The sequence below is a fragment of the Pagrus pagrus genome (genome assembly GCF_965226575.1).
Source record: "Pagrus pagrus genome assembly, chromosome: 3".
Taxonomy (NCBI): Eukaryota; Metazoa; Chordata; class Actinopteri; order Spariformes; family Sparidae; genus Pagrus; species Pagrus pagrus.
In genome coordinates, this window is record NC_140187.1 from 31,186,339 (window position 1) to 31,211,319 (window position 24,981).

Below are 24,981 nucleotides of genomic sequence, written 5' to 3' on the forward strand. Positions count from 1 at the left end.
CAATATAATATAATATAATATAATATAATATAATATAATATAATATAATATAATATAATATAATAGTGCCTAACAGAATAGCAATAGAAGTAAGATAAGTACAAGAGTAAACTAAAAATTACTCTTGTACTTCACTTATCTTATTGTAATTATATTAGGCACTCCTTATATTTTGTATATTTCACTTATATCTAATTCTCTATTGTTTTTATTGTCATAAAAACCTGGGCCCTGTGTGTGACCCTGACCTGGGGAACCCACTGGTTGTTACTGTAATTTTTTTGAAGCATTCTCTGGCACAAGAATTTCCTTCGGGATTAATAAAGCTCTATCTTATCGTATTTTGTCTTATCTTATCTTATAAAATAAGCCACAACAACTCACTTCAATCTAGTGGCCTGCTGTGCAGAAGTTAGACAGAGACTACTCGGAGGGTAAGCTGGCATGAGCAGAAGTTGAGCAGAAACTAAGATGCCTGGAAAAATATAAAATAAAAAAAGATATTAGCAGCTATTCTTTGTACTCTCTCTTTGTACCGAGTAATCAGTTTTAATGTTTAATATTGCAGTGCCATTTTTACTACAGAGTGTTTTCTATTTTGAATTTGATTTTCTTCAGTTTGCAAGATGATTATTTTTTTATTCTTTTTCACCCCAGCGTCTGATAAAAATGTGTTCATCCACCCACTTGTTACTTTTTCTTTTCTGTTTTCATTTCTATTCTTATTTTATATTTCTGTCAAATGTTACTTATAAATAATGTGGGATGACTTCCTCTCCCTGGTTGGAAACTGCTGTATAAATATATAAAGACAGCTGGTGGTGTTTGCAGGTGGAGAGCCAATGAGGGATCAGGTGGATAATGTAACTAATCAATTCAGGGGAAGTAGATCTTTCAAGGACAGAGTGAACTTCCACACAATCATCTAAATAGTCACATTTTTCATGGAAAAAATCCTCCATGAGAGTAATAACTACAGAACAATTAGATGGAAATAAAATGGCTGCGAAACATCCAGCCTATCAAATAAGACACTATCATGCAGAATATCACAAAATCTAATAACATGGTTGAATGGCACATCCAGTGTCTGTGTGTTTGTGTGTGTTCCTGCACAACCATGGTGAATAATTGCATGTGTACTTTTCAGGTACAAGCATGGGAGGTTTTATTTCTTCTTTCCAAAAGTGTCTAAAAATGTCTCAGCCAGTAATCCAGCACACACTTTAACTATTCACTTTGTTATAATTTCACTCATGTTGCTTATCCAATTTCATGGTTCTTTCAGCACCTTTGAAGTCTAAGCACCTAAAATGGTCTTCTATACACTTAACAAGGAAAGGTTAGAGAAACAGTGCATCTGTAAACTAACACTCAGCATTCTGGGGAGGCATAAATTAACGTGTCAGGACGAGCAAATAGGAGCACGCCGGTGTCTGCTGCTGCAAAGTTTACCCCTGCCCCATTTACCATAGCAGAAGCCTATTAACCGCTCGGAAAGAGAATATATTTATCAGCGCGCCCTCCATTATTAATCAGTGCAGAGTTAAAAGTGAATATGTATCAGAGGAGCTGAATAAGGTTGAAACACGGTCTGGATTCTGAGGGTCTCTCTGGGAGTATCAACAGTGCAGAGCCTTTTCAGACCAAATCTGAGCAGAAAGAAGTATGACTTTCATCTCCTCTGCTCCGCAGTCTCTACGGTTACAAGGCCTGTAATTATACATAGATTTGGAGGGGGGGAGATGGGGGTGGGTGGGGTATGTCCTAAAATGAAGGCTTTGGAGGAGATGACACAGTTTTGAAAAAGTTGGAGCTGCGTTGATATGCACAGCTCGCTATAGGAGTGTGATTCATGCCTTTCTGGCTGCGCTCTCTCTCAATTTTATCATGGTCTGAGTGATTATGGGAGTGCAGAGCCCTTCCATACAAGCTCTCTATTTACTCTATTTATTCTATCTCCCTCTGCAGCCTGTGAGGTGGGTTTCTATAAGCCGGTGGCGGGCGATGGCCTGTGTGGTAAATGTCCTCAACACAGCCACTCAGAGACCAGAGCTGCCCTCGCCTGCCCCTGTGACTCCAACTACTATCGAGCGGCAGATGACCCACCAGCAGCTCCATGCTCCCGTAAGCACAAACACATGGTACACAAGATCAGCTAATCCTATAAGCAAGAACACACTCACACACATACAACACACAGCGTCTATGGAACGTGGTGCTGAACTTATCTATGCCTCAAAAATCCAATTTTCTTTTTTAGACAGTGATCAAGCCTGTGAATGAACTCAAAACCTCCGTCTTTCTTTTCTCCAGGCCCTCCATCTGCTCCAGTAAGCGTCATCTCCTCAGTCAATGGGACATCTGTGAATATAGAGTGGGATCGCCCTCTGGATACTGGAGGTCGCAGCGACCTGCAGTACAGCATTTCTTGTCTGAAGTGCTCAGGGGAAGGAGGGCCCTGTGAGAACTGTGCATCCTCCCCGGGAGGCGCTAGTGGAGGGAAGACGGGGGCGAGCATTGGTGGCGGGGGAGGAGGATTGGTGGAGCGTTTGGGCAATGCAGCAGTTCGATTCGTTCCCCGCCAGACCGGACTGACAGAGCCCTGGGTGACGGTGCTCAACCTGGTGGCTCACACCAACTACTCCTTCCGCATCCTGGCCATGAATGCAGTGACGCACCTCAGCAACGAGCCATCACTTTATGCCATGGTCAACATCACAACGAACCAGGCAGGTAGGGTTCGGAACATTAACATACAATTTCTCATTATGGAGGCTTTTGTGTATAGCACACACAGGCCTTTCCCACTGTGAAACTTAAAGGAACAGTTCACCCAAATATTAAAATTCAGTCATTATCTACTGACCCCCATGCTGACGGAAAGTCAGATGAAGTTTCGTAGTCCACAAAACATTTCTGAAGCTTCACAGAACAGTGTTGCAGCGTTCTCCTAAACCACTGAAGTGGATGGAGACTTGTTTTAAAATGTGAAAAAAAAACAACCAGAGCAACTCAAGTCTCCGGAAGACCCGAGACCCCAAATTCATTTGAAAAGATATTATTAACACCCCTTTTTAAGCTGAAATTTTCACTTCAACTGATAAGCCAAAAGTGTCAACGCACACCTCACTAGACAAGATCAATGACTTGCAATTTCTGCATACGTAAGCGTTGACCGGCTACCTGGAAAGCTTGCATCACACATAACAGATACCGCTTTTCCACCAAAATTAGCGGGTCTACACAGGTTTTTTAAACGTGGGTCAACATGCTAAAAATCACCTGTTGACCCAATTCCCACTTCCGGCAGGCAAGACAGCCCGTCTGTGATTTTTATCTGAAGCATTATGTTGTACGTCACTGACATCAAGTTTCCCGTCATGAACGTGCCAAAAACAGTTGCAACAGAAGAGAAGACAACAACAGAACCATTGTGAAAGAAGCTTCTATAAAACAGTGGATGTATTATTTTGAGCACCACAACCCCTGGCGAAAGTTTTGAGCCATTTGGTCAAACAACATTTGGAAAGTCTAGAAGAGCCGCACGATTAAATTATTTTATCCCATTTCAAGTTAGCCGGGCGCTAAACCGGGCGTTAAACCGGGCGCTAAACCCTGTTCATAGGAATGATCAGGGCTCCACCTTCAACGCTGTGTCCGGTAATAAAGTGTCCTAAATAGACCACATCCCAAATTCCTTTTTGATTTACGCACCACCACCGGATGTCAACGCATCATCACATCACACAGCAGAATTTAACGCGTTCACCTGGGTCTCACGTTTAGACCCGGGTTTTTATCACCTCGGCTCTGTAAATGCAGAGTTTACACATTCTCATTGCACACAAAAGCCAGATCTTAGCAGGTTTAAGTGGGATGTTTGACCAGTGGAAAAGGGGTAAGAGAGAGAGAGCAACAAGTGCCTCTTCCTGGAAGAGAGACAGAAGCAATGAGATGTGTGTGTTCTTCATTGTAGTATACTGTATATCAGGGACTACCACAGACTACCACTACATGACCCAGAATGGTTATGGCTAATCGCTTTGTGTCTGGCTCTCAACTTGAATCCCTCCCTGCAGTCTGAGTGTGTAGTGAACCCTTGTCACTTGAGGATTATCGTCAGAAAATATATGGATGTATGGGTTTGGGTTCTTTTATTACATTTTGGTGCAATAGTCTCCATCTGCTACCTAACATTACATCAGCACAGGGCTGAGTAGATAATGACAGTTCAACAATTTAAATTTTTACATGAAACATTTATCAACCATAACTTCTGTCATGGGTTCTGTTTCCAAAACTAGTTTGAAGTGGCAACAGTATTACTGCATCTGCTTATTAAACAGCACATAAGAATGAAAATGTCAGCAGTGTTCCCTTTTAAACGTGTATCTGGTTTACAAAACAAGGCAATGCAAGGCAGAACGTAGCACAAAAGCTGTATAGGTTTATTGGACTGTGGGGAGCTCCAGGTTGGTTCTTGAGGTGGTCTTTAGACAGGACCAAGGTTGAATAGTGAAGGATGTGGTCACTCTGCTGTTCATACCTGGGTTCAGATCCTTGAATCACTGTAATTCATCGACAAGAAGAGAAATGGCACAAAAACAGGCACAAATATAATAGACTACCTTTGGACGTGTTGCTACCACATCGTTTTGAGTTTAAATCCAGTGTTGGCTGTTCATCACACATCTTTCTCCTCACCTCCTGCTGTCTCACTCTGACTGTCAAATTTAGCAAAAGTGCCAAAACAACAATCTTTGAAAGAAATTTAAAAGTGCTGTCTCAACCACATTTTGTGCTGATAATGAAAAGCAGGTTTACGGCACTCACACTTTGTTTCCATAAGGACTAGTTGGAGTAGCTGCCATTGTCAGCAAACAGTACTTGTTTCCAACTCCAACACCTCTGCGCTCCACACCAACACTATAAACACAACAAATCATACAGACTGTATCTGCATCCAGGTTACTGCAGTAATCAGTTGTAATACTGGTTGACATTTCGTCTTACCTGCACTAAAGTTTGTTCAACTTTTAAAAGTTGTGTGAAGTATTTTTCCTAAGCATCTTATTTCTGTCCCTCCTGATTCACTTCCAGCAGTTTGAATACACTACAGTGTGAACACAGCCAATAACATCAATGGTTGATTGGCAGTTCAGTGGATTAGGGCCTTTTGATGTTGAAACCGCAAATTTTTGTTGATATTTTTGTCAATGACTCCCAATGTATCCTGCCGTCAAAGGCAGTTCCACCCATAGTGATTAACTCACCTGGAGTTTCCAGTAGACTTTATAGTAGAACAGAAAAGACGGGAAGTCATTGAGATTGGAAATTAGCCCCATCTGTGACCTCAGCATTTTGGAAATTGCTCCCTGATTCTGTCACAAAGAGTTCTTTAACTAAAGCTGAGTTCCCACTTCAGAGTTGTAGCCCTGATTTTCCACTTGCTGACAGTTTTTGGAGATGGCAGTCAAAATTTATACATCACAGGCAAATCGGCACAAGCTCCCTCTCATCATCCTTGCTGGACCACAATATTAGCAGGCAGTTGTTAGCTCTTTCTTCTGTTTTTTGGCTGCCAATCAGGGCACAAACAACCCTGAGCCACTTGTTTCTTGTTTCACTTCTTTTGTGTGTTTTCGTGACAGAGACCCCTAGGGGATTCTTCCTCCTGAACGATCTTGTAATGTGTAACCCCGTCACTAATCAGTCAAACTAGGCCAGGGAGTGGAGTTTCATATTTTCCAATTACCAGTTTTAAAGACCAGATGAATAAAGGTTATGGAGGCACACAGGTAATAACCTTTATGTAAACAAAACAGTGAAAAAACACCTAAATATAATGACACAAATAGATAAAAATAGCTGACCTGTCCTTTTTATTCACAAATTCCTTCTCGTCAGCGCTCATTTTCTCACTCAGGCAGCCAGTGACAGGGGTGATGCAGTAAATTGTGAGACTTAGTCGCCCCAGTAATCACAACCACATTCAATGTTGCAACTGCACTGTCACGAGCAAACAGGTGGTGGAGTAGTGGTGGGGCAGCATGAGCTGGATGAGCCACCCTGAGAGGTGCACAGAGGCCAACAAGGTCTGGTGTGTTTACCAACAAAAGTACAGCTCATAGAGTAGACTGCCATATCAGACATCAGCAGAGCTGCTGTGTCAGTTACCAGTTTACAGGCGGAGTCGAGCTGGTCTTGTGAGGACTGCAGTGGGATCAATGATAACTCCTCACTCCACGCTCAACTGTTGTTGGCGATGGTGCAACCAAACTACACACCTGTTAAATGATTGGCTGTTTGCATGTCACTCATAGCACTCTCCTTTATCTAGGAATATGACAGGCTGTTTATGAGCTGGGGCGTATTCGTTATGTGCTTTCCATTGGTTTGGATTTAATGCACACACATGAAACTATCAAACACTTTATCAAACTATTTTAATGCTATCGATGATGTGTCTAGCGCCAATATATATTGCAATCGTTTTATTGGCCTGGCCTAGTGCAAACTAAAACAACTTTAAGATTCCCAAGACACAGAGTTGTGTAGTGTGAACAGCAGAGCAATCTGATAGTTTTAAAAAAGTCATGTAGTGTGACCATGTATTACCTGCAGGGAAAAAGTCAAAAAGTTAATTTGAACTCTTTTTCAGGACATTAACTTTAACCTGTTCTCCAGCAGCGGGTTGAACTTTGTTTTCATGATGTCACAAATGTCCTCTGTCTATTCAGATTTTAAAAATGTTTTCCCAGGCTGATACAACAGTTTAATTCCAATACTTTTCTCTGCTCCCTCTCTTTGTTGGAATGTATACCAAATCCCCTGCATGTGCCGTGTCAGTGGATGGCACAGTCTCTGGAAATACTGGACTGAAACGTTGGTTTTGCCTGCAGCAACATTTCCTTTCCAGACATTTCTGGGATCATAAAACTGCCTTTGATGTTCAGAAGTTCCCCTCTATCTGACCTCTGTGTGACAGTAATGTACCAAGTGCTGAACTCAAAAACGGGGCTACTGACTGTGTTGACCTTCTGCTAGACTTCACTTTGTGCCAATTAATTGCCCTTTTCATTTGTCTTTTTACTGTATTTCCAGGTGTTTCACACTGATGTAGTGTATTTACTGTAATGTTAAGACTAAAGCTCCACAGTTCTTTGCATGGAGCAGCACTGAAGAGACTGTCCTGAGTTAAAATGACAGTACTGAACATACAGTATGTTGAAATGCCTATGTTTACCTGTCGAGGAGCTCTTGTGCTCGTTGTGGCAAATTATGACCTCAGCGTCTCAAAAGCAAAAGCAAAAAAGTAGTGTGAAGTGTGACTGTAGCGCACTGCAATACACTGCACAAACTGACCATCTGACCAAGAGATAATCTTATATTTAAAATCTAGTTGCTCTTGTTTTAATTATAAGTAAATTAACTAGGGAAGATCCTTTGGCTTGATTCAAGTAAATGTCACTTGCCTTGGCTTGACAAGCATTTTGTCTTTATTTGCGTCAATTGTCAGTAGATATAAGGGACTGTCTGTAAAATGTTAAGCAATAATTTGTCAAGACAGAAACATCTATTTTCATGCACTTTATTTCTAACTAATGTACATATTCTTATTTTCGATTTAAATCTTGTCTGACTTGTTTTGTGGGGGACAAAATATCTAGTTTCAAGTTTTAGCCTCATTCAAAAAAGGTCATTTATTTTGTCACATCAGACAAGATGGTTATGTAATTGTATAATGTTCATCAAGTTCAGCGTTTAAACATACTAATATTTTCTAGTTTGTACTGAAAATGAAGTGCGATGAACTCTGATTGCGATGTCATTCTTTTTAAAGGGATATTTGGTCATAAACCAAAGTATTGGACAAATTGACCTTCTGACCTTATGATGGTGCTCGATGAATCACCGAAGTTATAACAGTTCATCCTGAGAGGAACATGAATGTCTGAACCACATGTCCATACAGTAAATGTTGGCATATTTGACTGAATAAATGAGAACTTTTATCTGTTGGTGGCGTTAGAGGCATAGTCAGGGGATCATCAAAGTCAATGAGTATCCCTCTCTGAGGGCGATTAATGTCTGTACTAAATTAATATTAAGTATTTTGGTGTGTAACAAACTGTTAGACCCTTCGATAGATGTCGATATTACCAAAGGCTGAGGATTCATTTTCTGCTGGGTATACCTGACTGTTTTAAGCTCCTATTTTAAGACGACTGTGCTAAAATTAAGACAGCAAAACTACTTGAATTAAGAATTATTTGCTTATCCTTAGTGTAGTCACTTATTATTGTGCTGTAGCAAGTCTAGTTTCAAGTTATTGCATCTTAAAACCAGCATTTTCTAATTATTTTGAACCTTTGAACATTCATCAGAGCCCTAATTATTTCTAGACTGGAAGCAACTTTTTTAAGTCAAGTCAAAACGATCTTACTGCACCGGCAGATAATTTGACTTGTTGTTAGTCTGTATCTTCTCAAATCAAGCATTTATTTTAAGTGTAGCACTGCAAAAATCCTTCGGAGAATGTTCCTCATTTCTGCCGACAGTTTGGTTTCTTTTGAACAGACCACAGTCTTTCCCTGACCCTAACCAAGTGTTTATGCCTCAACATATCAGAGAAAGGTAACACACACCAAGGGCTTTAATGAGGTGCTGATCACTGACAGCAGACTAGAAAGTCTTGAAGAAGGCCTGAGGGCCGAAACGTCATCTAATTAAATAAAAGTGTGTGTGGAGCCAGAGTGTACACCTAAACATAACCAAATATTACCCATAGTGGTGGCAGTTCCTGTGCAAACAAGACTTTAATGCAGTAACCACTGCGTCAATACAACTAATGTAATGAATTACATTCACTCATGTTCTTAAGTACAGTTTCGAGGTACTTGTATGTGACGCAAGTAGTTCCATTTTCCTTTACTTTATACTTCCAGTCCACTCCAGTTTAAAGGCAAATATTTTACTTTTAGCTCAACTACATTTTTTTGATGACTTTAGATTCTACTTATTTTGAAGATACAGATTACTGATACTTCATTAGAAGTGGATTTACAGTATAAATACATTAATTGTTTTGGCAATCTGACAACAAAAAAAATTATGCCAAAAAACTGAAAGATTCTTAATATCAGATCCCATAATCAGTCCTCCCTTATCTCATTACTTTAAAACATATGGTGGTGAGTGGTGGTCAGCTCAACATGTTGAACTGACAAAGCAGTAATCTCTCCTGTTTCTTGTGCAGCACCCTCTGAAGTGTTAGCGATTCGCCAGGAGAACACCAGTCAGAACAGCGTGACTCTGCTGTGGCATGAGCCCGACCAGCCCAACGGAGTCATCCTGGAGTACGACATCAAATACTATGAAAAGGTACTCAACTAACTGCTGCATCTGTAACACTCAACAACTGCACTTAAAAACACACAACTGCAGTCATTTGTTTTGTGTCAACATATTCTGTTTATTTTCCGAAAACAACTAGCACGAAACTATTTGGGCACTTATGAGAGGGAGAGGAATGACAGAGTCTCGGCTCTTACCTGAAGAACATAAGCTCATTGTCTTCAAAGGGCTGCGACTAAGCTGAGCCAAGATATTGTGAATGCAGAGGAGTGGTGCTTGGATAGACTCTGGATAACTTAATCCAAGAAAAAGATCCTGCTGGCAGCTCAGCTAATTGAAAGGAAATGGGGGTCGAGAGAGGGAGAGCACGAAGGAGGATGAGACGGTGTAGATTCCAACTTAGTGAAAGTGACAGTGACAGCAAGCGGCTGGCGGGCGCATAAGCCTTGCGACGAGCTAATTGCTGCGAGTGTGTGAATGTGCACACACACGTGTGTTTGGGTAAGTCAATGTATGCGTGTGCGTTGATAGAAATCAGCTAATTGCAGGGGGAGCTGCCAGGGAACAGGCGGTCTCATAGACAAACGAGCAGGATGGTGTGGGGATGCTGAAGGATTAGCTCGTCTCTTGTGCTGGTGTCTTAATCTGGTCTCGCTCAGGGGGTGAGACGCCTGTGGGGGATTTGAAGTGGACAAGTCAGCAATGTGCTTTCTTAAGGCTTCTATACTACTGTACGAAACAACAATGAGTCACAGCGAGGGTGGTGGCCGCTGCAGCAGCAGCACACTCGCTGAGGACGATAATGAAGACAAAAAAAGGCTCTTATTTCTGCACCTAGCACTTCTTCATAATTAGGCTCTAATCCTTTCTAAGGACACATGAATGATTCACTTATTCTGCTCTTTGGATGCTCCTTGTACCTCTTATTATTGTTGAACTATTTTACCTCCACCCTTATAAAGTAACTCAATTCAGTTTGCAAAAATGCTGCAGCAGGCTGATGATGATGAACTTCGCTGTTAGCTGAGACTTCAGGAAAAGTTCCATTAAAACAATAAACGCATCCCCCTTTTAATAACCGTGTCCATAAAAAAGAAGACTTTGCATAGCAGAGGCGTAATAAGCCTGAGAATTTACACTTGAACAAATGATCCATCATAAATTAAGCTATTACCGAAAAGGAAACATGAAAATAAGACAAACGCTCCTCAAAGTAGCTGTCATTATTCTGGCTGATAGAAGCAGATCAAAAGATTTCTGAGGTAATTACCTGCCAATTACATTTGACTGGCAGACAAGACTGTATTCATTTATGATAATTTATCTAGCATGATCTGCTGTTTACCTCCTCGTTTCAAGATATTGATGTAAAACTCCAGAGACAAATGGCGCGCACTGAAAAATTAGTTTTTAAAAATTACCCTTATACTATACTACAAGTACTTCAGCTGATAACATTGTTATCGGTGACAGTGAAATCAGACTATTAACACACATAAAGAGCATGTTGAACACAAGGCAGAAGATTCTGTCTGTCCCTTTTCTATAAAAATGTATTCATGTTCCCCCCGTTGATCATTTGCTCCATGCTGAAGCTGGAACATAAATTATGTCGAGGGAGCCACTGCTGCTATCTCCAAAATAAGAAATAATAATGTGCAGCAGCTCCAAAGCTAAATGTTACATTATCTTAAATCACGTGCAGCCAAACGCTGTGGTTGATTCAAACCAAGAATGCTACTTGGGACTACTTTCCATGTTTGTTTGTATATTGAGCTAATGGGCCAAAGGAGATTAAAATGACTAAGAGTGGACTGTGGAGACTGTAGTGAGAAACTGTTTATAATTAAATAGCGCGATGGGAATGTCTGTTTTTGGCTAGCACAGAAAGTCATGTACCAGAGGCCTGTGCTACAGAGCAGGATCTGTGGTTAGCGAGGTAACTTCAGGGTTAACTCTTGGTTTTGTTCAATAATACAATTGACTAAATTAATGGTTAAAGAAGCAGTACAATGTATTCATGTATTCATTCAATGATTCCATGTATAACATAGATGTGTTTGTAAAATGAGGCAACAACTAACTTATAGTATGTTCAGTTTAAGGATATCCCCATGTGTGCAACACCACTACTGCAATTAGCATTGCATAATACTGAGAAGCAATTAACTGCAGCAAAACTGAACACTCTCTGTATTCATCAAATTAAAAAAATCAAAAAATTAAGATTCTCCAGAGGGAAGCATGTTTGGACTTCCTCTGAAATAAAAAATGTCCTGACAGCTCTGATGGAGCTCAGGACCCATCGAGGGAACTGCTGCTTTAATCAAACCAATTTCACTTTTAAACTTAGAGTGTGTGTAACAGCTTGCCAATGAGCTATAGAAAAACACTGAACATTAATTACTGTTAGATCCAGACTGATCCTGTCGCAGTGTCAGGAGATTTAAATAATCAATGAAGTTAACAATGCTTTGGCACATGTTTAAAATATGCATGGCATCATGCTCATCGTAGAGGCACAAACATTAGTCCTGCTGTTTAGTGATGCGTGCAGGTATGGAGTCATTGTCGGCAACTCTCTCACCAATCAGAACATCATTATTGATATTTCTGCAAAACTCTGAGTGACGTGAAGGACAGCATTAGAAGAACTCAGCTCCTGGTCCAAGTTAAAATCTGCCTCACTGAAACTAGATTTATGTATCACGGAGTAGCTTTGTGGTGTGAGAGTAAGAGTTGGCTATCCTGGATATGAGGAGGCTGAGCTCCGGCAGGCCCCAGCCTAGTTTAAACCCTGCTAATGAATCAATCTACTTCATCCCATGATGTAAAGTCACACAAAAGTCCAATACTGATATAAAGTAGTGCCCATTGATCTGCAACACTGAGATATTAAATGTGTAGCTGAGTGTAAACAGCAAATTCTCTCTCAGTTGACAAATTTCAAATCATCCTCCCACCTTAGCCTTCACATTATGGAGCACTGCATTGTCACACGGTTTCTTAAAGGGAGATTCTGATATTGTTTTTAACCTGGTGCTATCTACATGTTTTGCTGTGTAAGTGACTCACCAAAGGTTTTGGAGCCAGTCCAATAGATAACCTCATCTGGCAATGGATGCAATGGCTCCAATATAATCCTGTGAAGCAACTCCGACCATCAAAGTTACGTCCACTAAAAGTGCCTCATTTTTGCCTAATCTAGGTTGTCAGAATCAGTTGTATATTCAGACATGATTTTGGAAATAAATTCTGACTGGCATTTCCTCAAACTTAAACTAAACTTTATTTATTTATATAGCACCTTTCATACATTAAAAATGCAACACAAAGTGCTGTACAAGTTAAAAGACCCCCCCCCACCCACACACACGCAAGCACACACATACACACAAGTACATGCACCCATTCACTCACTTAGGCATGCACACACAGCCACAAACATACACTCATTAAGATAGGGTATGGCTGGGCACTGAGGATCCAGGTGAGGAAAGCAACATTGGGGAGCCATCCACACTGGGAAATCATGTTGATCCATGGCCACAAGGGGGCACCGCCACGGGAACAACCCAACCAGGACAGACAGAGGAGCCCACACCGCGGCTCCGCGGTGCAGTGCCACCCCGTCCGTCCAGGCCAGGACAGCCCCCAGGGCAGCACCCCCATAGGCGGATCAAACTAATCCCAGCGTCGAGGGCCCCCTGTGAGAAAAACACTGGAGCTAGAAGATAAAAAGAGAGCAGGATAAAATCAACATTAAAAGAAGTTACAAGTAGTTAAGAATATTAAGAAAGAGACTAAATGAAAAAAGCTAAGGTACCATTCTTAAAACTGTATCATAAAAGTTCATAAAAAACAGCCTAAGATCTGAGTAAAACAGCATAAATGACAAGTTAAAAGGAGTTTAGAAGAAGGATAAAAAGAGATCAATTAAAAGCCAAGTTAAAAAGGTGTGTCTTGAGCCTGCTTTTAAAGCCTGCTTCAAGGTAAACTCCAAACTCCTCTCTCCAACTATGATTCACGTCTCCACCTGCAACAACTCACCTCTCATGAGATTTCAGAGCGAGACTTGTTACACGGTTACATAAAGGTCTATCTTTGTAGCAGTTGTTTACATAATGTCGTCAGACACTTCAACATCAGTCTGTTGGTGACAAAAACAAACACCTTTAGTGGACATAGCTTTGATGGTCGGAGTTGCCCCAAAGGATTACGTTGCAGTCATTGTAGCAGTGTTGCAGCGAGCTGAGGTGATCTACTGGACTGATTCCAACATTTTTGGTAAGTATGAATCATTTACACACCAAAACATATTAAAATAGGGCCAAAGTTTAAAAAAGCGGAATTTCCCTTTAAAGCCACTATGATTGACATTCTTAATAGGGCAATGTATCAAATGACAATGTGAAAACAATGCAACATTGTGACAAAGGTCTCATGAACCTACAGAAAATTATCACCTGAATCTGCAGCTCCACTCGGCTTTACAGACCTTATACTGAGTTTCAGCTCATTGTTTAGCTGTGCAGCTGCAACTTTACTGTTTTGTTCACTCTCACCACTCTTTCTGTGGAAAAAGGTCCTCAGTACCCATTCTACACTACCTGCTCAGCAACAAACAGCAGATAGAGACTGGTTGGTCAACACCGTGGAGCATTTAGCAGTTAAAGAGAAAGATATTTCCTTCAGGAGTTGGTCATGTACAAATTTGACTTACAGTCACCACAATACAGAGATACAGCTCCAAATGAATGCTAATGTCTGTAAACGCTGGATGAGTACATTAGCAATATTTGTCTGGCAAAAGATACAGAAGTATTCGCTGACTTACCACCAGACTACAGAGTTTGTATAGTATGTAATGTATTTGCTGACCAGAATGAAAATTTCCTGAAACCCAATCTTTGAATGTGGCCTTCTTTCACAGGATAATGAAGAGCATAGTTACTCCACTCTGAAGTCTAGAAATACCAGCGCCCGAGTGTCTGGGCTGAAGCCAGGCACCAAGTACATCTTTCAGGTCCGAGCCCGAACGTCAGCAGGCTGTGGACGTTTCAGCCAGAATGTGGAGATCCAGACCGGGAAAGCAGGTGTGTGTGTGTGTGTGTGTGTGTGTGTGTGTGTGTGTGTGTGTGTGTGTGTGTGTCTAAAAAACAGAGAAGCATAAAGAAGTCACACTGTATCACTGAAATGTTGCTCAAAGCCCCCCTGCCTCCCCCTATCCACAGGATAGCCCCAACAGTTGTACTGTATGTTGTTTAATACAGTAGAAAAATCCAGTCCAGTAAGAAAACAGCTTGTTGTGTTAAAAGTTTTGGCCCTGAAAGCTCCTCAAAGCCCGGCCAGACTGCATGGTCCAGGGCAAAAAAGACTTGGGTGTCAGTGAGGCTGATAACCGCCTCTGTCCATCCCCTTGTTCCATTGATCTGTGCTTTGTTAGAGGGTCAACACCGTCAGCAGTACTGCAGTCTTTCCCAGCTTCAAACAGCTGTACAGGGTGGGCTACACGTCTTCATGGGTCTGTCCACCTGAGGCAACTACAACACTGGAAGTTACCTTTTATTAGAACATTTTTCTCTCCTAATAGGGGATTTGGCAGAGAAGGTGCAGAGCAGGCTCGAGGTCTGCAAAGCTAAACCTCCTGCCTGGTTAGAGTCCCAGTGCTGTTTCATTGACTAATAGTCTCCCTTCATTCTGCTGCTCACTGGACCCTGACTCTCCTCCTGGTGATACTGATTCATTTTCAGACTCTGAAAACAAGAGGACTGCACAGATCCCACTAGCCTACATGCTCAGTAATCAATAAGTCCTAAACTTTTTTTCGGCGTGTCTGTTACCCAGCTGCAAACAATGATGTAGTTTCTCAGTGTTGGGTTGGACTTAATAGTAACCGGCTTTAGGTGTAACCTGATAATCTAATTACGTTATTAGTTTTTATTAGACACAGTAGGGATAGGGCTTTTCTGTGTGAATGTACAAGGCTGTCATTTTAACATGGTGCAGAAAAATGTGAATGATTTCTTCATGCATCGTAAACCTACATGCTGATACAAAATATCCATTTACATTGCATTTTCATGTGCCAGAATTAAAATGTTACTATTACAGCCAGAAGCTGGATACCCTGCTTCAAGGAATAAAACCCAGACTTCTGCAGTGCTGGCCCACAAGAGAACGAGCACTCCTTTAAGTGTACAACCCATGTTGAAGAGTGTGTTAACACATTGTTGGAATAAATTGCAAAACAATCATATTATTACTATACGTTATGTTATTGCATTTTTTTATTTTTTTGAAAAGCGACACAGAAATCATAATTCACTAACAAGCACAAATGTAATTACTCCTTCGATACACACAAAATACATTAGGTTATGTGCTCAACAATGTCATGACATTATAGTCAGGTTATTACACAAAATGTTTTTGTCATTTTAAGCCTATAATTCATTTAGAAGTGTAACGTTTCATATTTTTAAACAGTTTTTTTTTTTTATCGATCAATAAATTATTATTGACGTTGTATACACAGTTGAATATAATAATCAGCAATCCTGTCCACAGATGAATGTGGTTTTAAATGTTATTTGGACCCCTGACCTTGAATTAAAATCAGATGCTGACCTTATTACAGTGTATTTTAAGGTAGTGGCTCAATCACAAGTCTGGAACAACATTCAATCTTTCAAAACAGATGACAACATTAGCTGAATATTTCCTAGCCATAATGCCGTGGACAAACTTTAAACACAAACAGGAGGTAATTAGAAAATGCTGAGCTCTTTAATGAAGCTCCATATTCTTGATTATCTTGTTTGACCAAGAACACGCCACCTGCCGTCTGTGTTTACCAGTGTGTGTCAGCGTGTGTGTCAGTGTAATCTGTAAACTCTCGACTGTCAGTGGTACCTTTCTGTCAGCTAACACAGCGGGATTGTGTGTGTTTTCAGCTCCTCTGCGCTACAGCACCATGACCATCATTTGGATCTGCATGGCCCTACTGTCCGGCCTCGTCACCGTTGTGGCCATCATCATCTGCAGGAAACGGCAAGGCTACACTTTACCACACTACCCATCGCTGCTGTGTGTGGAACACTTTCTTACACTACTACCGTGCCTCTCTCTGTGTAATGTTGCTTGTGATCAAAACCCAATGTGCACTGTTTTTCTCCCTGCTTTTTCCACATGTAGTATTGACTGCAAGTACAATGAAAGAAAGGTTGTAATCTGAGTAAATCCCTTAAAGGATAAGTACCGTTTTTTACAACCTGGACCTTATTTCTGGCAAAAGATATGGTCATTTACTCACCCAGATAACTTTGGTGTCATTCGGCGTCGTTCGGACGAAATTAGATCCAGTGTAGCGGCGATATATCCATATAATGGGAGAGACGGGGCAGCGACACACAGCCTCTATATAACGCATTATCTGCCACGAAACTAGTTAATTTCATCAATATTTTGTTACGATATGCTAGCGCTATTAGCCTCTGAGTCCGGGCTCGTCCGTTATCAACATCCGGGGTCAAACTAGCAGCAGCAGCTACAGGTAAACAAGCCGCGCTGTCGCGGGTGCGCGCGCAGCTCAGAGACGACATCTTCCAGGTCAGAGGTAGTAGATCAGCCTACAGACCCCGGATGTTGACAATAGACGAGCCCGGACTCAGAGGCTAATAGCGCTAGCATTTCATAACAAAATATTGATGAAATGAACTAGTTTCGTGGCAGATAATGTGTTATATAGAGGCTGTGTGTCGATGCCCCGTTACTCCCATTATATGGATATATCCCCGCTACACTGGATCTAATTTCGTCCGAACGACGCCGAATGACACCAAAGTTATCTGGGTGAGTAAATGACCATATCTTTTGCCAGAAATAAGGTCCAGGTTGTAAAAAACGGTACTTATCCTTTAATATTTTCTCTAAAAAATTGGGAAGGATCTCATTTAAGCCTGTGTTTGATAAGCTAAAATACCTGTAGTCTCCTTGTCATGATGAAACGTTTACAATGTCATAACATTCAAATAATCTGCATGCTTTTCTATCAGTAACAGGGACGATGAGAGGAGTTTTGAAAGCTAATGCCTTAGCTTCTCTCATCTCCTCAACCCTCCCTGTCTTCTCACTGTCTTATTTAGCTGATTTCCTAACTGGTAATTTCCACCTCATCCTGGATTTAATTATGTTGATTCATGTCCAGTAGCGTGCAAGCCAAACGTTCCCACTTATCCCATCAGCCCCCCTTCCTCCCTTTTGATGTGTTCAACTTACATCTCTGTAGCACTGCACAGAATAATTAATTTCATTGCACTTGATTAATTCATACTTCAATGCATATTAAGTTTTTTAATTTCCATTCTGTTTGAGGAGAAAAAAAATCACTGGGGGATTTAAAGATGTTATCCAAGCAAAATCATGTTGTCATGACTGCAAAGTCCAGTAATGCTACTGAGATGGAAAATCGAGAAAGAAAGTCTTCACTGATGCTGGAGTTTAGCGTTAGAAATTCTCCTTTTTAAGGAGTGCACTTAAAGTGAGATGGGCCACTGGCCAACCGAGGAAATACCGACAACTCCATATGACGGACGCCACAGGGGTAGTTTTACTGTTTGCACAGGAAGAAAACCTGTCTGATATGGAAAACTTTCTGAGACAGACAAAACTTGCCAAATTTGTGTTGAGCAGTACTTCTGTCTACTGCAGCACTTGGTTTTTACTTTATTGTTAGCGTCCACTTCAGTCTCTGATAGCTGGAGGAGTCAATACATTTAGTAAAAAGGGCAGTGTGTGTGTATGGACAGTTTGGACGTCTCACCACCCTTTCCAGGTTTTAAAAACTATACAGACAGACAAGGAATCTGCTTTTCATGCTGCATTCACATGGATTCAGACAGACGGCAGATAGACAACACCTTCTGGACGGCACAGGAAAAACTAAATAACAACCTGGTGGAATGGCAGTTTGGCGAAACGCTATGTTGATGTCGTATTGTTTACAAAAACACCTCATCTGATTTTGCCGTCCTGCTCTTGTCCACTAAAATGATATCTGGATTACCACATACTGTGTGCCTGAATCTTTGTGAATAACAGCAGTAGATATATATGATGTTGAAATTGACCAACAATTGCATTATGTCAATGTTATATAAGGTTTAAGGATGCCTAACCCTTGGTTCACACATACAGACTTAAACACAGGTGAACAGTCAGGATGCACACATATTGAGGAACTTAACATCAATATGTGTGCTGTCACTGACTGCTGAGGCTCAAAAAGAACCTAGCAGTGCAGCAATGTGGAAATCTGCAGCCAGTACCGCTGGTTTAACTGAAGCACAGACTGTGTTTTACTCTACTCCCCAACATAAAATGAATTTAAATGGAGTGTGTGAGAAAATAAGCTAAACTGAATGTTGGGGACTATTGTTACATTAAGCAATGTAAGAGAAGATAGCATGAGTGTGTTGAGCAACTTTTTAAAAGTGTAGCTTGCTGTTTGAACACAAAGGTACACTCAGGAAAATATTTTTTTAGTAAATTTGAAAGTAAAAGTAATTTTTAATTTTTTTTTTTTTTTTACATATGTTCAATGTAAAGGGTCACATTTAAAGTAAAGTTTTTCTGTCATGTTGAGTCAATGTGTATAAATTAAAATCTGATTTATTACAGGAGACAGAATAACCAATTTGAAATGCATTACTTGTTAACAGTTGAAAACTGGTGAGTCCGTTCCACCACTGGGAATGAACTCCAGACCAGGTCAGGACAGAGGAGTCACTCTCCGTCTTCCGCAAAAGACTCGATCTTCCGCAAAAGACTCAAGACTCACTCAACACTCCCTTAGCACTTAAATCACAGCACTTATGTACTTAAGGTATCCTTGATAGCAGTTACTTTGCTCAGATGAGGGCTTGAAGATTGTTTCTATTCTTTCTACTTTATCGACGGTGATATGTTGTGGTTTCTTTACTGTGACAAATGTACAAAGCGTCTGCTAAATGCCTTAAATGTAAATGTAAATGAAAAAACATTATGTTCATGTAGAAGTTCCACCTAAATTAATTTAATCAGACTCAGTTATTCACATTGACTCAACATAATGGAAAAACATTGCATTCGTTTTGACACTTTACATTAAACTACTTACTACTTTAAGGTAGGGAAGGCCATTCTGGAGAAAGATAGTTGATTGTGAAGCCTCATTCTGTCATCAAATACAGATGCTTTCAGGCTCAATACAGGCAAAATGATCATTTTTGAGTGTAGTGTTTCTGTAGTCTTACTGCTGTAGTCAAACCAAACTACCTAAAAACTGCCCAATCGGAGCTGAGTATGTGAATTACTGCCTGATGCTGAAGACGCCTGAAAGCCACAGATGTGTATGTCTCAACATGGCATTAAATCATCTTGCCATGTCTTAAATGTCCCCCTGAGATGTGTGTATTGTGTCTTCTTAACATGAATACTGACGTTAATTATTGTAACTTCAAAACATGGAAGCATACCCATAGAGAAATGTTAATTCTAAACAGAACCTCTTGATAATTTGAAGCGTCGGTTCATCCAAATCACGCTCCCCCACTGTATAAAGGAAAACATTTCTCACTTACTTCTAATGTAAAATTTTAATTCCACAGTCCACTCCATGAACTGGGGTGACAGCACTAATGTGGGAGAACTCACCCTTTAAGCATTTCTGTCTTGACCTCTTTCCTCCTCGTCTTGTTGCCAGTAGAAAACCTCATTAACAGGGAGAACAGGTTGACTGGTTGTTCTTTATAAATAACTGAGTATCACTAAGTGATGAATAGCTCTGTTAAAGTGAATTATTCATTATGAACAATTATAGATTTATTAATTATGAGCTGTGGTTACAGTTTGAGAGAACAAATGTCCTGTATTCATCCCACCATATGTTTATGTGTGTGCACATGTGTGTGTGTTTGGATGACTGTGTGTGTGTGCGTCTGTCCTTTGCGTGTGTGGTTTGTATAGACACTGTGGCTACAGCAAGGCCTTCCAGGACTCCGATGAGGAGAAGATGCATTACCAGAACGGTCACGGTATGTTTGGCCCATTCCTCAATTATTGCCAATAATAGATTAGATCACATCCCTTGAAGAGGTCGCATTTTCATCCCCGTGTAATAAAGTTCATCCTGAGTGCAAACAATTTTCATCCCGCTCTGAGTGATTACAGCAGCACACAGGCCTGCATGCTGTTGATTCTCTCCCTCTGTCTGTCTGCTTCACTCTGCGACTCATTTCTCGCCTTTCATCAAGTTTTCCCTGCACACACCGGTGACAGGGGCTCAGATGTGATGTTGCTCTCGTTCTGCGATATGTGACCAAATGCTAATGTTGTTTATCTTAGTGTCATTCCCCGACGCGAGGTTCTATATCGACCCACACACGTACGAGGACCCCTGCCAGGCGGTGCACGAGTTCGCCCGAGAAATTGAAGCTTCCAGGATCAAAATAGAGAAAATCATTGGTTCAGGTAAAACCATGAACTTGTGTGTGCTCACACACCACACACACACACACACACACACACACACACACACACACACACAGTGAGAATCATTGGCTGAGCTAACTTAAAATCATTGGCCAGTGTAAAGGCTGTGGTGTGCAGCAGAGAGGAGGATGGCGGAGCGGAATCAGAGCGTTGCGTGGGACTGTCAATCAAAGCTCCTCCGACTGGCAGGGAATACTAACACTGTGTCAGCTCCACAATACACTGGGCTAGATATGACTCCTGCACGCACACACACACACACACACACACACACACACACACAGAAATGTAAAGTATAGGACTGAGGAAGATAAATAACAGCAATCACACAAGATAAGAATTAATGAGAAAGAGGCCGATGGATGATTAGCTCACTTCTAGTTTTTCACACATATGTAGACAGACAGCCTGTAAGTGGATTTGTTTCTCTTATCTAAGTGAGCAAATTAACTTACGACACATTCTCATTTATAACCATGGCTTAAAAGGGGGTGGTGCTGCAGCTAAGCACAGTCAGTACATGTTGATGAAAATTGAAAGTTGATTGTATTTGGTGAATGTGTATGTGTCCAGGGGAGTTTGGTGAAGTTTGTTATGGACGCATGAGACTCCCGGGGAAGAGAGACATCCCAGTAGCCCTGAAGACCCTGAAAGCAGGATACACAGAGAAGCAGAAGAAGGACTTCCTGTCTGAGGCGTCCATCATGGCCCAGTTTGACCACCCCAACGTCATCCGCCTGGAGGGAGTGGTAACCCACAGTACGCTGACACTTAAACTATATGTTTGTGTGAAGATGTGGTCAGGATGGTTGATTGTTGAAATCTGAGCATGATAATTAACAGTAAACACTGTTAGGCACATGTCCTGAGCTTCATCTGCTGTATGTGTAGTGTCATGTAGGCGATAGACAGCTTGCAGAAAAGTGTTTAGTCAGAGAAAAAGGCTTCTTCGAGTACATCTGTGCTCATGGAAACAGGAAAAGAATAAGGAAAATGGCATTTAAAGGGAGCTCAAATCCCAAGGGACTTTTTTAAGTTGTCGTCATTTTTACCGGCAGGGTTTAAGTTAAAGGAGGTAAAAGAGTCTTTACTGGTGTGGTCAAACTGGCCATAATTACAGGTACATAACACCAGCTCCAGACCCCATCTGAAGATTATGCCAGTGTGTAACTGTGTCTTTGCTTAATGCTTATCCTTACCATAATGACACTTTAAAGGGTCAGTTCACGCAGTTGATTAAAATACTTAACACACAGTTTCAAGAAAGTGTTTCTGAGCCCATGTAGTAATGTCCTTTATACAATCATGTGTTCCACAAAGTGATAAACCTTGCCCCATCCTTGCTTGGATGCCCCTTTCATGATAAAACCACGATACTATCATCTGTTCATCTATAGAATGTTCCAAACAGGTGTTTTTGCAGCATTCCCCATTTTTCCTAGTCTATTTTAGCCTCTCTCCCAACGTGTTTGAAATGTGTTGCTGTTATCAAATTCACAATAAGAATATATTTTAAAAAATCAGTGAAGCTGATGAAGTCAAATATATTGTCTCCGAACTGTTTTCAATTGAGTACATGTCAGAAAAGTTACCAAATGATCACATCCTGTCTTATATACTTTTTGCACAGCATCACAACTCCAATCAGGGAATCAGGGTTGTAGTAAGAAACCTAACAGCAGCATCTTTTTGAGGTTCATTGAGAATGGTTTTCTAATGAAGTACCTGAGACATTGTTTCCGTACACTGTTGAGTATTTTCCATTCATTTGAATGGTATTGAGGTGATGGCATTGTTGGAGTGTTGTATTGTGCCCCTATTCAATAGGACGGCATGATATTGAACAAAACCGACTTAGTAATATTATGGTTTACTGCAATATGTATTGCCATATGAAGAAATACAAAAATTATATGTATGTATCTTGAATAGCTCAGTGACTCAGAGGTCACCATGGTTACCACCACTGAGTGGCAGAAACACTTTTGTTTTCCATATTGTATGTGGAGATGCACAACTTCAATTCACAATTCTTATTTAAATGGTTTGCCCCTGTGAGCAGCAGCAGCACATTAACAAATGAAATGTTTGCATGCATGCAAATATGTACATTTCACATATGTTGTAGATATGGAGTTCGACTTGGGAAGAGTTTTGTATGTTTCTATTTGTTTCCACAGGCAAACCAGTGATGATCATCACAGAGTACATGGAGAACGGCTCTCTGGACTCCTTCCTCAGGGTTGGTATTTTTTGGTTTTTTTAGGCAGTAAAGGTTCCTGTTTGCCTTTATTTAAGTCAATTTGCCTCTTTATTGTCTGCCTGTTAATGAGTAAGTGGTGAACTTTTTCTTCTCTGTTAAGGCAGAAATAGACAACAACCTTTCAACTTTCCCCCCTCCTAGCGTTTCCTGGTATACTACATTCAGCTGTTGCAAAGACAGCGTTAGCAACATGGCTACGACAAATTGTCTAGCTACTGTCCAAAGCAAAAAACAACTGTAAGAATCCAAATTTGACCTGATGTCAGTGCTATAAAAAAGGTAGAGCAAAACACGCAGATGTATTATTTATTGTATTAATAAGTAGGCAGGTTTTGTTGCTTACTGATCAAATAGAAAGAGTGTCGGTTTTGAACCATCTCTTGTCCTGGTGGTAAGGCCAAACAGATATCAGCAGGGGAAGAGACTTTGACACGGCACTGGAGGGTTCTCTATCTGTCCATCCGTTCACTCTTGTTTTACCTCGGTTTCTATCACTCTTCCTCTTCGCCTTTTTGCCACCTCCATCAGTGTGGTTTGTTTTCTTTTCAGTGTAGAGTTTCTGCCGTTATTCTGGTTGTTCCACTGTTACCTGGGGATAGTGACCGGGGAAAATGGCAGACGCGTTTCCTTTGTGCCCTAATTTGACCTTCATTTCGCCATGCAAAATCCAGCCAGGTGGCAGACCAAATTGCATAGTGAAGCGTGACTTATTGGGAACCAACCTATACATGGATGGTGCCATTTTTCTACACCCATCACACTGTGCAATCAGTATTTACTTCAGAGTGATAAATTAAAGCAAAAAGTTAAGTTAAACTATAACGCCTATCACTACTCATCATCCATGTCCAGAGAAAACACTGTTCCTCAAAGTTGTCAACTTCTTCAAACTCTCAAAAAGCTTTGATTTAGGATTAATGCTTTGTTTGATGATAATTTTCTCAACACATCAAGGAGAATTCTTTAACTCATGTAAAAATGTATAATCTCTTGGCGATACATGGTTTCCACAGCAGAGCGACTTCACTTCCTGTCTATCAGAGTATTGTTAGCAGGAGAAAGGCAGCAGTGGTTTAGAGCAGCAAATATAAAAGTTTTCTTTAACGAGATATAAGTTGATTTAACATTGTATTACATTGACAATGTCAAACAGCTCCAGTATTTGCTTATATGAAAATAGTGTGGATTATTACTTGAAAGCAAATCCCTGTCATGTTTTATTCTCTTATCTTTGCTCTCTTCTCTATCTTGATTAAAATCTCTTCTGTTATCACTCTTCCCATCTTCTTCTCTGCTATACCATCACGGTTTTTTGATCGTCCCTCAAAACTCTCTCTCTGCCCCCTTCTTCCTCATCTTTCTTTACCTTTTCTTGTCTGCCTTCATGTAGAGACACGACGGCCAGTTCACCATCATCCAGCTGGTAGGGTTGCTGCGCGGCATTGCGGCCGGGATGACCTATCTGTCTGACCTGGGCTACATCCACAGAGACCTGGCTGCCCGCAACATCCTGGTCAACAGCAACCTGGTGTGTAAGGTGTCTGACTTCGGCCTGTCCCGAGTGCTGGAGGATGACCCTGACGCTGCATACACCACCAGTGTGAGTTTTCACATTGAGGCAAGCATTAATACAGTGCACACACACACACACACGCACACACACAGTTCTTTAAAGGAAATGGTTGGTGTCAACGAGCAGCAATCATGTGAAATGGGACTGAAATGGCCTACTACCATTTAAAATAAGCACAAACCTAAAAAGAATAAATGTCTCCATTTGTAGTAAAGATCTTACTGTATATGTTAAACCTTAATTGTAACTCACA

General features: G+C 40.9%; 1 protein-coding gene across 4 annotated transcripts in view; it reads left to right on the plus strand.

Annotated features, from left to right (window-relative positions):
* The window catches only part of epha8 (eph receptor A8), a 133,045-nt gene that overhangs the window by 97,188 nt on the left and 10,876 nt on the right, over positions 1-24,981 (plus strand). Inside the window, exons 7-16 of one of the 4 annotated variants that reach the window (XM_084347907.1) lie at positions 1,972-2,127; positions 2,317-2,736; positions 9,263-9,387; positions 14,294-14,456; positions 16,317-16,449; positions 20,368-20,435; positions 20,746-20,871; positions 21,466-21,651; positions 23,073-23,134; positions 24,546-24,755. In XM_084347907.1, the coding sequence (XP_084204033.1) occupies positions 1,972-2,127; positions 2,317-2,736; positions 9,263-9,387; positions 14,294-14,456; positions 16,317-16,449; positions 20,368-20,435; positions 20,746-20,871; positions 21,466-21,651; positions 23,073-23,134; positions 24,546-24,755 (1,649 nt within the window). Of the gene's footprint in view, positions 1-1,971; positions 2,128-2,316; positions 2,737-9,262; positions 9,388-14,293; positions 14,457-16,316; positions 16,450-20,367; positions 20,436-20,745; positions 20,872-21,465; positions 21,652-23,072; positions 23,135-24,545; positions 24,774-24,981 lie in introns of all 4 variants that reach the window. The other 3 variants (XM_084347906.1, XM_084347908.1, XM_084347909.1) reach the window with 3 other exon arrangements.